The sequence below is a fragment of the Gallinula chloropus genome (assembly GCF_964237585.1).
Source record: "Gallinula chloropus genome assembly, chromosome: 1".
Lineage (NCBI taxonomy): Eukaryota > Metazoa > Chordata > Aves > Gruiformes > Rallidae > Gallinula > Gallinula chloropus.
Window position 1 is genome coordinate 68,183,736 of NC_140085.1, and position 12,759 is coordinate 68,196,494.

Here is a 12,759-nt window from a genome sequence, read left to right on the forward strand (position 1 = left end):
AATATTTACAGCCTCTGGTAAAATGTACCATTAATTCTTAAATCAATGATGCTGAATAGGATTAGTGAAGAGTATAGATTAACAAACTTTACAGCCCCCAAAAGGAACAGAAAAATGGTATGAAACAGAATCCAGAGGATGTTTTATAGATTTTTGCCAAAGTTTGAGCAAACAATCATTTTAAGTTTCCCATTCAAAAGCATGTGTTATACTGTGGATAACTGAGTCCCAAAAGACAATGATTCTGAACCCATAGGAAGTCACACTTATTTAGCAGGACAGCTGAATTAGCATTTTGGTCAATCGGTTCATTTGCCAAAACATGCAACTTCCAGTTGACTATAACTATTTCTTAATTTAACTTGATACAGGCGAATACTGTGAAGCACTGAGAAAGCAGTAGAGAATGTAGTTCCATAATTTTAATTGAAAAAGGAATCTTCCCTTGCTAGAATATCTTCAAGAAAAAACTGATAAAATGTGGAAAGAGAAGACCTGTAAGCCCTATCATTCACTTACATAAGCAACACCCTTTTTTTTTTTTTTTGCTAAAAGGAACCGTTTTCTGAGGTGTTCTTATTTTAGAAATAAAATTAAAATGGTTGCATTTCAGAACAATGGTCTACTTAAAAGAGAGTTAGACACTACTGAATATCATGTCCTGACAGTCAAAAGACAATCCTGTTTGTGATATTTCTTCATAGCTGATGAAGGTGGCCAGTCCCAGACTTACTTAAGTAGCCCTTAGTGCCCATTCTTAAAGACAGTTCCACTAATATGGACATATAAATACACATTAATACTTATAAATATCTATATTTAAAGGAGATTTATCCTACCTTCCTTTAAAAAAGGCAACATAAAATATTGGTGCATAAGAATTCACAAACTTCAATAGGAATGCCTTCAAAATCAGTCTCTCCTCAAAGGTTTTCTCTGTTTTTGGTACCTCTGGGGGTGCGAGCAAACCGGAGAAATCCATTAGTATGTATAAATATTTATAAACATCCCTGGTATCCCTAAATATAAAGCCAAACTGCAAACTCTGAGATTATACTGATTTTTTTTTTATACTTTTAATGCTCTCACTGACTCCTGGTCTCCAGGGACTCTTTCCAAATTTCCAGATGGAAATTGAATAATCTTTGATAGAACCATTGATAATGTCAATGTAATGAACTTGATTCTCCAAAAGGTCTAAACCAGCTTATTCCAAGTTGCTCTTGGCTGCATATCCAATACCCTGATGGCAAGAAAACCAAGAGATCCTGACACCAGGTCCGGACCTGACAATTCCTCACTTTTTCAGTCTCTTTGATTACCCTGCTGAGAGACCTAGGTAGAGCACATCATCTTCCTCTCTTCAGGCTACATCTGTGATACCTTAGCAGAGACCTCCTCTGCCATTTACTTTGATATCTACTATATTATTAATATATAATGTCAATAAATATATTTTATTAACATATTGTTTAGTATTAATAATAACGTATATGAATTGTTATTATCTATTTCCATGGTTCTCTGACTAGCTCTCTGTAGCTCGCAGAAAAAAATAATTAGATATTGATAGTCAGTTGCATAAAGTTTAAGCAGTATAAGCAGCTTTAATGCATGTAAGTGTATCTCTATTAACATATATATCAGCTACACAACTGAAATAACAAAGTATTAACATTCTCAATTCATGAATAATGAAAGCAAACTGCAATGATGTTCACCCAGAAAAACACTTTAAAAGCCTTCTTAGCTGTGTGTGTACAAGCCTTTTTTTTTTCTTTAATGAGGTTGTTAAAGTGCTTAACACTAAACAGACCACCATTTCTGGATAAAGCATTATGTGAAGTTTTAATTGGTGTGCAAAATAAACGCACATTTTTGCTAATGGTTTTCTATTCACTATATATATGAATTTCTAGTCTTCTTTAGATCCCAATTTCCATGGAAATTTTCTAGCAACAATACAAATAGGTATAAGACAGAAGCTTTTCAGATGGACCAGAAAATTTTCTTTCAAAGATTCTGTATGGGTTGAACTCATGTATAGCCATGCTCATCTAATAGCAGCCGTGCTGCTAAGGAATGTGAGAGCAAATAATTTTGTTGTGGTGTGCTCTTGACTGAATTTCTGTAGCACAACCAAAGTGTGAAATAATAAGATATATCCTGAGCTCTGGCTTTAAGGACTTCATTAAAAATACTGCTGTACTCCTACAGGCTTTTTTTTGGGGGGGGACACAGTTTGAGTGTTTTGTTTGCTTTTGGATTTTTTCCTTAAAAAAAAAAAGGCATGTTCTTTATCTGAACACTAAATGAATAGCAAAAGTCTCATAAATCCCTGTTGCTCAACTTTAATCTGTGATATTTTCAACAATATTTGCATAAAACGTGAACACAAAATCTGATGATCCGTGAATCATCATTCACCTGTATATATAGAAAAGCTTAATTAAACCTTCCAAAGATTTGAACAATTTGTAGATGGCCCCTGTGCTGGATATATTCTCACGACAACAGCTCAGGGCAACAGGAATATCGAGTAACAGCAGTGCAGCTTTTAATTTGAGGGAGAAAAAATCCTAGCCTTTGCCTTATGAAGAACTCCCACAAAGATGAGCTCAGCCTCTGGATGAAAATTTACACACCATATATGGTTCCAGAGACTCTCTCAGTACTTCACTCCCCTCCCCACACTCAGATATACTATACCATACCAATAGAGGCATGCATAGAATTTGTCCTCTAGCTAGTGGAGTCTGTTACACAAGAGATGCATCCAGAGAGAATAGATGCATTAGTAAGAGAGAAAAACTTGCCCCCCCCCAAAATGATGCACACATAATATATGTTTGCTTCTGCAGCATGTTACACCAAAATCAGGCACCAAAACTTTCCAGGTAGAGAATGAACGGAGACAGCTGTGGCATGGGCCTTAGCTCACAGAAGGAGTTGCTGTCTTTGTAAGTGACAAAGACAAGTAGTTTTGATTTTGTCCCCACTTGACTGGGTTCTTCCTTAACCTGAATGAAGTGACAAATGAACAAATGAACTGTAAATAGAGTCTGACACCCCTGATTAATGAAGACGACCTATTCAACCTGAGAATACCAGGATATAATCTGCATTTCTGCTGCTCTGATCTGTGATAAGGGGGCATCACTGTACAAACTCTCTAATCTCTGCCCCCACCCAGCCCCAGCACTAATTCAGCAGGTATTGAGACACATCCTTACTTTGGCCTATGATGAATACAATCGCTATCAGTGGCACTATTCTTGTGCTTACAGCTGTGATTTTTGCCTAGAACAAAGTTTCAAGCATGCTTGGGGTTAAAACAGAAAGCTATGCTTTCAAGAGCTGGCCCAAGTCTGTTCCTCGGTTTGTCGATTAACTGCAGCGTGAAAAGAGAATTGAGTGTGTTTTGCTCTGCTCAGCAAAATGAAAGTTCATAAGGTAAGGAGCATTTATCAGCATGAATGAATTGCAATTTTTTTTAACACTTTGATTATATTTGGCATCTGAGCCTAGCACTGGAGAAAGCTGGCTGAATGAACTTTCTAAATCATGTAATTTGTAGCACTAGAGATTACTCAGACTGGATCCTTCTTAAACAAAACATCTGATGGCTAATAAGGGATGCTGACTAAATAAAGATAGCGGGCTTAGAATTAAATGCAGAGTGACAGAGGTGACAAAAATCGTTGAGTATGAAATTTTTGTTTCTTTCACGATTCAGAGTGGTGCACATTTCAAAGGGAGATTTTCTTTTGGTGCCTCCCTCAGAGAGGAAATGGCAGTGTCTTGCAGTTCCCAGACTTAGAATTCCCAGCCTAGAATCTCATCTTCATCTCTTCCTAGTCTTTCTGCATAGGAGCATCATGGTTGTGCCCTTCCTTACCTGGGCAGGGACAGTGGGAAGAATTGATCAGGTCACGCACAATTAGCAGTTTATCGTTTATGTGAAAGCTGAAAATCTGGGTACAGTTTTAGCCTGGACACTAACCCTGATGTTCCTTATGCCAATAGAAATGAGCTCATTTGTGTAACCCTGCTATATTCTGCCCAAAGCCTGATGCAAAACACAAACAAATAAATTAACCCTATATGGCGACATTTTGTGAAAATTAATTGCTTTGTCTTATTTTTTTTCAAATTTATGAATTTAATATAAACTATCAGGCTATCCTTACTGGTAAAACCGCAGGACCACATTTAAAAATTTCAGGATTGGACCTCTATCATGACAGCTACAAAACTTCAGTTTATGCTGTTCTTCAATGAGATATTTCACTTATGACTTTGAAAATGTCTTGAGCAAGGGAGAATAAGAAACACAACTCATAAGAGTTCCTAAGGTTTTAATCTGAAGTCTGTTAGCTCCAACTAGCTTCACATCCCTGTAGGTTTTACAAGGAGGGAATCTGCAATTTTAAATAACTTAGGCTTCAATTGCAAAAAGTTTCTAATTTGGATTTTTAAGCTTACATGACCAACTCAACAGGTAGAGCATTTGCTACTGTTAAAGCAATCTGTGGCTGCTGATTAATTTTCACTCTTTTGAATTGATTTTATTCTTCTAGACTTCAAAGCATCTAGAATTAGAAATGATGTATAAAATTGTGGGAAACAATACTCAAAGACAGCTGCAAGAATCTCATGTTAGGGCTCTATCAGTAAACATCTTTGGCCTAATTTATAGAACAAAAGAAAACCCTAGCCTAATCCCCTACAGTAGTTAAAGGAGTGACTCATCTTTAAAAGATATTACCAGCCTTGTGACAATAAAATGACAATTTAAAAAATATTTTAAAATCCACCCCCTATTGAAATAGATATTATTATAAAAAGTCCATCCCAGACAAGCCCTTGTAATGACAAAAAAAAAATCCTCTGAGTGGTAAGGACCTAGTAAAAATCACATCAGCACAATAACATTTCTCTGTGTAGCTTCACCAGAGCCAGCAACATCTTTGAAAGAACCCGATGACGTTCAATAAACTGAGCTCCAAGAGGTAAAGATATATATCACACTACATACCAGGTCAAAAATTCTCAACCAGCTCTAGATAAGTGGATCTTGGCACACAGCCAGTGCAATGCAGAAATACCAGCTGAGATCCTGTAAATAGTACAGCTGCGTTAACATGGCATTATGGCCAGGCTAATTAGTCCTATTAGTGGCACACTGCGTGTTGCAGCTCAGACCCCTAGTTCACAGAGGCATGTCTGAGCATCTTACCCCATAGGCCTGAATATTTTCACTGGCACTCTTCAGAGGGAAATATTCCTACTAGAACATCCTTGCATACTCTCATGTCAATACATGTAACGTACTAATGAGGAATGTGGTGAGATAGTTTTACCAATTTCTGTCAGCCATTTGGCAACAGCTCCATAAATTTCATCAAGTATAAGTATCACAACGAGGTTAATGATGACAGCAGTTGCGGTCACAGTCACTCGAACATTTGACCTGGTTGTCTCATTCGTGCTGAATGACAAAGCTGCTGCTGTTGTGATTCGGTACACGATCACACCAAACACCGCTGCAAACGTCAGCATAATCTGCAAGGAAAGGCACAGGTTGATTAGTTCAAGCTTGATACTAGCATTTGAACAGAAGCTTCAATGGGTATGATGGGCTTGTTCCATGAATTGGCATTATGTGGTTACTTCTGAGAGCAACAGTAATACAGAGATAATCAAATCGAAACGTGAGCATGCAAAACTCTCTGACCAGGATATAATAAAGAAAATGGGCGCAGAACTCTGAAATGGCACACCACTTCCTGGAGAATATGCATGTTCTCTCTGATTTAAAGCTGCACATGGTACTCATGCAGTACTGGAAAATTCAGGTTTACAAGTTTATACAGTTATTAAGGATGTTCTTTTACCCTGCAACAGGTTCAGATGGCTTGGATTGAAGGACCTACTTATATGCGCAGTCAGGTAAATAGACCTCACTGGCTGAAACAGCTGCAACTGTGCACAGGAGTGGCACCTTATTCTACAGTTGTGTGTGCTTAAGTGTTACCAAAAATGTAAAAACCAAACCAAAACGAAACACATTTCCTTTAACATTATTATTTTAAGACTGACCTAAACAGGATTACTTAGGGCTTCACCATTTCTGTCCTAGAAAACCATTGGTATCCTAGGCTGGCTTTGACCCATGAGATGAAAGTCAGCCCTGCTACTTTAGGGTCAAATTCCCACAAGAAGAATTTGAATTTCACAGGGCTGTGGTATTCTGGTTTCAGAAAAAAAAAAAAAGAAAAAAAAAACAACCAAAAAATAAACCAGCCAGCAATGAAAAAAAAAAATCAATAAAATAACAATAAAAACCCAGCAAATCTTCATAGCCATGGCAGAAAAAGGGGAGAAGGTACATTTTTCTCTCATTTTTGCCGTTGGCAAGAATTCCAATGTACATTCATTATTTTAGGCCAAACATCTTGAGATCCTCAGATGAAAGAGACTACCTAAATGTGAAAGATTAGACTATTGCAATTATTTCAATGGGCCTAGGGGCCTAGATTCACAATGCAGGTTTAAGGAAATTTAATAGTTCATTTTAATGACCCAGAAATAGTTTATTGAATTCCTGTATACAGAGGGAGGTTGTTTTATGAAAAACTACTATTGCAAAAGAACCAAAACAAGTATCAGAGCTATGTTAGAGGTTGAAAATGAAAACTAGTCACATTTAGTTCTAATAGAGAACTGGTAAACATACTGAAAAATAAAATTTTGGAGAAAGTTCTGGAGATACCAGACAAAATCACAAATATATTTTGTGAGAAAATAGTAATAAGATGTTAGATCTAGTAACACATCTGATACTGACTTTTAAAATAAATATTTCACTGATTTTAAATTAAATGTAGGTGAATGATTAATCTTTGCTTCATAATAATACTTTTCATTCAAATACGAGTCTAAAAGAAAAAGTCTAAAATAAAAAACTTTGAATGAAAACGTTTCAAATGGCATAAAATATTATTTCCTTTCCTTTCATAGTTTTCATGGTGCTGAGAAAGCACTTGTAAATTTTCTGCCAATTTTTCTTTTGACATACCTAGCAAACATTCAGACAATCTGATTTAGGTCAAACTATCTGCTAAGCTCTTTTTATGACAGAATTGGTTCAATTCAAAGATTGGAACTTTTACTTATCCTGTCTATTGCAGAAGCAATCACTGAAATACAGACCGATATCCTCAATAGACAGCATCACATTGTGATAATCTAATTCATCCTTCACCTCTACAGTCACCTTAAACTCTTTTTTTTTTTCTTTTCTTCTTTGTTTGGGTCACAGGTTTCTTCTTAATCACCTTCCAAATACTCTTTTTAAAAGTTTCTTTCCCCTGTAGATTTCTTTGAAATTTTTGCTACGATGGTAGACAAGGAAAACCAGCAAAGTAAACTTGTCTGTATCATTCTTGGGATGATTAGCTCTCTGGGCCTCCATAGGTACCTATTTCCTTCACAGGCTTCCACTTAGAAGTGATACCTTAACAACACAGGAAGAAGACTCTAAACAGAGAAAGAGGAAAATTCAGGTCACTGAAGTCGAATAGCAAACTCTTGACCCGACCAAAGGATTTAAGGGATTCACAGAAATGAGGAAGATTACTGAAGGATGAGATACTATCTGAGACTTGACATATTGCAGCTTCCTCAATTCTTGCAGTGCCATAGCAAGGTATACAACATTACCCAAAAATATGTTTTATTTGTTTAAAGAACAAAGGTACTGGTTTTGCAAAAGCACCAGAGCTTCAGGAACTCAGCTGTATTTAAACATCTGCTTAGGCACAGATGGAAAAACACTCCTTTAGGAGTCTTCATTATCTGTGCATCCAGCAACATGAGAAAATTGAGGAGGGCTTGTAGGAATGCACAGTAACTGAGAGCACAGTGCTTACTCCCCAGACAGTCACTGAAAGGGAGCGGTTCCTGTATCTTCACAGCATTTCTCCTGTTCCTAACAATTCCTCTTTTGACCACATTCCAGATCAGATGGTGACCTTTCATTCAGGTGCTTATTTTGTTGGGTTTTTTTTTTGTCACTGTCAACTTTTCATCTGGCTGGTTCTAAGCCCTACAATGGCAGTTTCTTCACTGAGTATCTAAACTAGTCTGTCAAGGACTGAATTGCTTAGAAACAGATGTGAAAATTGGCTGCAGAGAAAGTCACCTACTGAGCCTGGTATGAATGAAGACAAACAGGAAAACATACTAGATCTGAGAAGGAAGCTATAAAACCCTGTGGACTAGACTGATACCTTCATCCAAGTAGGATAACAATTTAATGTCCAAATAGTTTTTTTGCTCCCCAGTGGGGCTAATGTGGAGTCAAGTATTATGCCATGCAAGTAAGAATAGGGAAGTAGGGTCCAAAAGGAGGAACAGGCTGAACTTTTGTGCCTTGGCACATATTGGTTTTTTCCTTCCTCTCCCTGAGCCATACACAATGAACCCAAAGAAAGGCTCCAGTGATGGCATAGCTGCGTGTCATCCAGCTCGCTTCCAGCACCCATCAACGTATTCATCACATACTCAGAAATCTTTGCTTCAACATGTACTTTCCAAATGCAGAGTTTCTAAACTATGACATATGTTATTACTAATTACACACAAGCCAAACTTGCATATGCCCAGCTAAGCCGAGACTTCCTGCTACCACTGGTCTCACTGGGCAAAAATAAGACTTGTGAACTTCTGCTCTAAAGTTCCTGCAAAAAGTATTGCTTAAATTAAATCTTAAAATCATCTGTCTCCTCTGCGGTCAAGTGAGGCTTTGTGTGCCACAAAGGAGCTGTGACCAGGTTTTAAAGCATCTATAGATGTGCAAAATAATCCTTGGAATTATTTGATGGTGTAAAACATTAAGACCAACTGGGAAAGAGAACAAAATCCAGCAATTAGTTTTTCAGTCTGCACTTATAAAGAAACTTAATAAAGACAGAAGCAAAGACAGAAAGAAAAAAATACAACACAGTTCTTGAAAGATGATTCACAAAAATGAAGCACACAAAAGTATGCAAATGAAAAATAAAGAGAAAAGGCTTTACAATAGGAAACGGTTAGCAGCTTCAAGAATCATCAGTGAAAGTACAGCGTGTTAAGCTGAGGGAAGGAGGGACATAACACAACACAGAGGTGTCATTCCATAGCAGTGTAGAGATCTGCATGGAAAATACCTATGGCTTGTGCCACCAGAGCCTATGGGCCTGGAAAAGGTAGTATTCAGCAATTATTTCTGCAACACTAGAAATTGCAGCACGTGTGTGTGCGTGACTCTGTCTGACTACACCATCTCTGTGTGATGTATACGTGCACACGGACACATACATTCAAAGTTTCATCACCTCTTATTTATATTGTGCTTACAGCTAAAAAAATTAATCTGTGTGAATAATAATGAATGTAAAAGAGACCAGTTTAGTTTCCTGAGTGCAATTCTATTGAACAGACTAAGAGCAAACTTTAGTCTAGTGTTTCCAATTCCTGTTCAACTAATCCAGCAGAAAGGAAGGAAAAAAAAAAAAAGGAAACAAACAAACAAAAAAGGAGAAACATTGCACACAGTAAAGAGGAGACTGTAATTTCCACATGGGAAAGCAGAGCTGGTGCTCCCTTATCACGAGCTGACTTAAATTTCATGCATGATTTGTAAGTTGTTTCCTGTAGAGGCTTTCATATTAATAATGCTTAAAATATTCTAAAAAATTAATTGTGGCCACTTCTGTAAATGGCGAAAGCAACATAGTTCCACTGGACAGCAAGAGAAGTTAAAGAATTAGAGGTCCACGTTTTACCTTTATAAATCTCTCCAAGATGTTACAGTAAGCACAGAGTGTAATACATAGGCTATGACTCAGGAAAGCAATTTAAGCCCATGCTTAGGGGAGATTTAAACGTGGTTAAAGTCAAGAGCACATGTAAGCACCTTGTCTGCAAAAGAATGACTTGTAAAAGCTAAATCGGGGCTATATGCTTAGTCATACTCAGTATACTGTGCTTTAAGCAAAGTCCCAACTGATGCTAGTTAGAGGTTCTGACTACAAAGCAAATGCTTGGTATGGCCTCAGGATGCTGAACTCATTAAAAGTGTTATAAGTACATAGATTTATTTATGAATGACACACCTAATATGTACAGCAAATATATTTAATATACAATACATATATCTTCATAAACATATACACATAGATTTATAAAAATGCAGACCATTGTTTGACTTCAATGTGTATAGAAAATATTTTTGATTGTCAGAAAAAGAAATTAAATCTTCACAGGATATCTGTTGCAGTACATGCAAATTCCAGCGTGTTAGAAACACAGTTAGGTACTTTTAAATAATTTAGTCCCTATGTAAAACTCCCATGCCAGATGCTCCTGTGATGTAAACCAGCATATTTCGTTGCTATTTTACACTGGCTCTAGATGTCAATACATGTTTTTTGATTCAGTAATTCCTGTAACTGAGGAATAACGGAATCCTTGACAATGTCATTTAAGGTTTTATTGAGGTTTCATGGCAAGGTTTTGTTAGCAAGGTGAAGCTACAGGGGTGGCTTCCATAAGAAGATGCCCCCATGTCTGACCAAGGCCAGCCAGCTGCAAGACAGACCCGCTGCTGGCCGAGGCTGAGCCCATCAGCGATGGTGGTAGTGCCTTGTGGATAACAGAGGTAAAAAGAGGGGGGATAAAAATGCTCAACACTTCTGAATGTCATTCCGACAGAGCATATGCAACACTGTGCACACCAGCACAGTGGGCTTCCCTTCATCAGACAATGGATGGAGCAGAAACCCTGTTGGAGAGGCAACATCTATAATGAACTGCTGTCATTACAGCAAGTCATCCAGCCCGCAGCCCTCTCATGAGCAGCCTTTGGAAAAAGAGAACTATGCTGGAGGTGGGCTGTCAGCTCCACGAGTCTTCTTCATAGAACACATTTTTCTCACAAACTATAGGTTACAAACCTAGCTTTATTCAGATTTTTTAGCATCTACAAGAACACTAACTCAGGATTCCACTCGAGATGCTCATTGCAAAGTTTTTTGCAGCTAATAAATGTGAAGAAATGCAGATTATATTACCATAAATAAAATCAATCCAAAGTTTGCTGCATATCCAGGCATACGGTCACTCCATGTCAGCTTCTCCTTTTCAACCTGTGACAAAACACAAAGATAAAATAACAAACACTAGAGAACTGTACAATGGCAAATATTTGAGTTAATAAGGTCTGTTAGTGAAAAACCTTCTCAATTCCCATAGTCCTATTCAATTTTGAAGATGATTATAAGATTTAGAACACTAATATTTTAAGGTAGACTTTAATTTGAGAGAAAAGAGAGTAAGAGTGTAAAGACATACAGAAAATGCCTGCAAAAATCAGAAAATATCACATGTATCTACAATTTTAATATTTGAAAAATTTTTCAGCTTTCCCTAAATTTTATAATAACAGAAGGAAGCCCTAAGATTCACCTTAATTTACATTTAGGCAAAACGAGTTTTAACCATTTATTTTGACTTGTTTCTTGTAAAACTTCTGAAGAGTCGTGCTTGAGACAGAAATCATGAAAAGATTGCTTCCTACCTCTGAACCCAGATTTTTTTGTCTAATGGTTATCTTACCCAAAGGTGGTCCCAAAAATAGTTCTGGCAGACACCCCAATTCCTTCTCCTGGTCTACAGAAAAAAGAAACTACAAAGGCAAGCCCCCTCTGTAATCTCTGCTGCCAACCTTGTTTTCTTCATGTGCAGACAGCATCTCTCTCTTCATTGCATAATTCAAAGCAACTGTGATCAGTGAAATCTAGTATGCTTTTTCTCTCCCCACACAAACCTAACTCCATCTCTAGCAACATGTACATCTAAAGAAGACACTTGAAAGTGGATTTATGTAAGAAATACGATTCCTTCCCCTCAAAATAGGTTTCTTAAAAAAATAATAAGGTCATTACTTTGTTTAAGTTAAGCTAGAACTATATAATTAAATTAACTAAGGACACAGAGCCAGCTGCTGTTTGCATTTCTGTGAACCAGTCGCTATCCCATGGACTAGTACTTCACTTACATTGGCGTTAACCCAGAGTTATTCTGAATTTAAATCAGATTAGAATTCGGGTCAAAGGTTTCAAATAAACCATTTCTGAAGCACAATGGTCCTCAGATAGAAATAAAAATGTGGGAGTATGATGCTTTTGTAAAAGGCTTTCCCAAAGTAGGACTGGGGATACAGTATGTACTTCAAGCACAGAAATGTAGCCGTGGATATTCTCATGGAGCTTACTGGGCTGTGGAATTAGACTGAAGACACAATCCTGTCTACACATCCATTGCCATTGTGGTGGTGCCTCAAACGCTGTGAGAAGTAGTATTACTCAGCATCCCCTCTTCTCAGCTCAGCTGTTCAAACAGACAAGTTAAGCATGTCCCCTCTGGGAGAATGCTGGCAGGACTGGGCCATAGCAAACCCAAGCAGAAGCACAAATAATTTGGCCCAATGTATGCAGTACATAAATAGTCCATACAGTACATAAATGGAGTCCATCATTTAGCTGGAAGGCTACTTTAAAAAACATTTCTGTGAAAACACAGATGCATTTCATTTCATTTTGGCTTTTACCACACAGCGATTATACAGGACATAAAGAAGGTCTAAGTGATTATACTCAAGAAGGCCTGAAGGACACCTTGCCTAACAATTTCACTAGGGGAAGAACACTAAAA

At 37.4% G+C, this 12,759-nt stretch overlaps 1 protein-coding gene across 1 annotated transcript in view; it reads right to left on the reverse strand.

Moving 5' to 3' along the window:
• The window catches only part of ANO2 (anoctamin 2), a gene marked incomplete at both ends in the record, with an annotated part of 168,564 nt that overhangs the window by 32,430 nt on the left and 123,375 nt on the right, over positions 1-12,759 (reverse strand). The window contains 3 exons of the mRNA XM_084276614.1: positions 840-951; positions 5,364-5,565; positions 11,118-11,192. Of these exons, the coding sequence (XP_084132740.1) occupies positions 840-951; positions 5,364-5,565; positions 11,118-11,192 (389 nt within the window). The remainder of the gene's footprint in view (positions 1-839; positions 952-5,363; positions 5,566-11,117; positions 11,193-12,759) is intronic.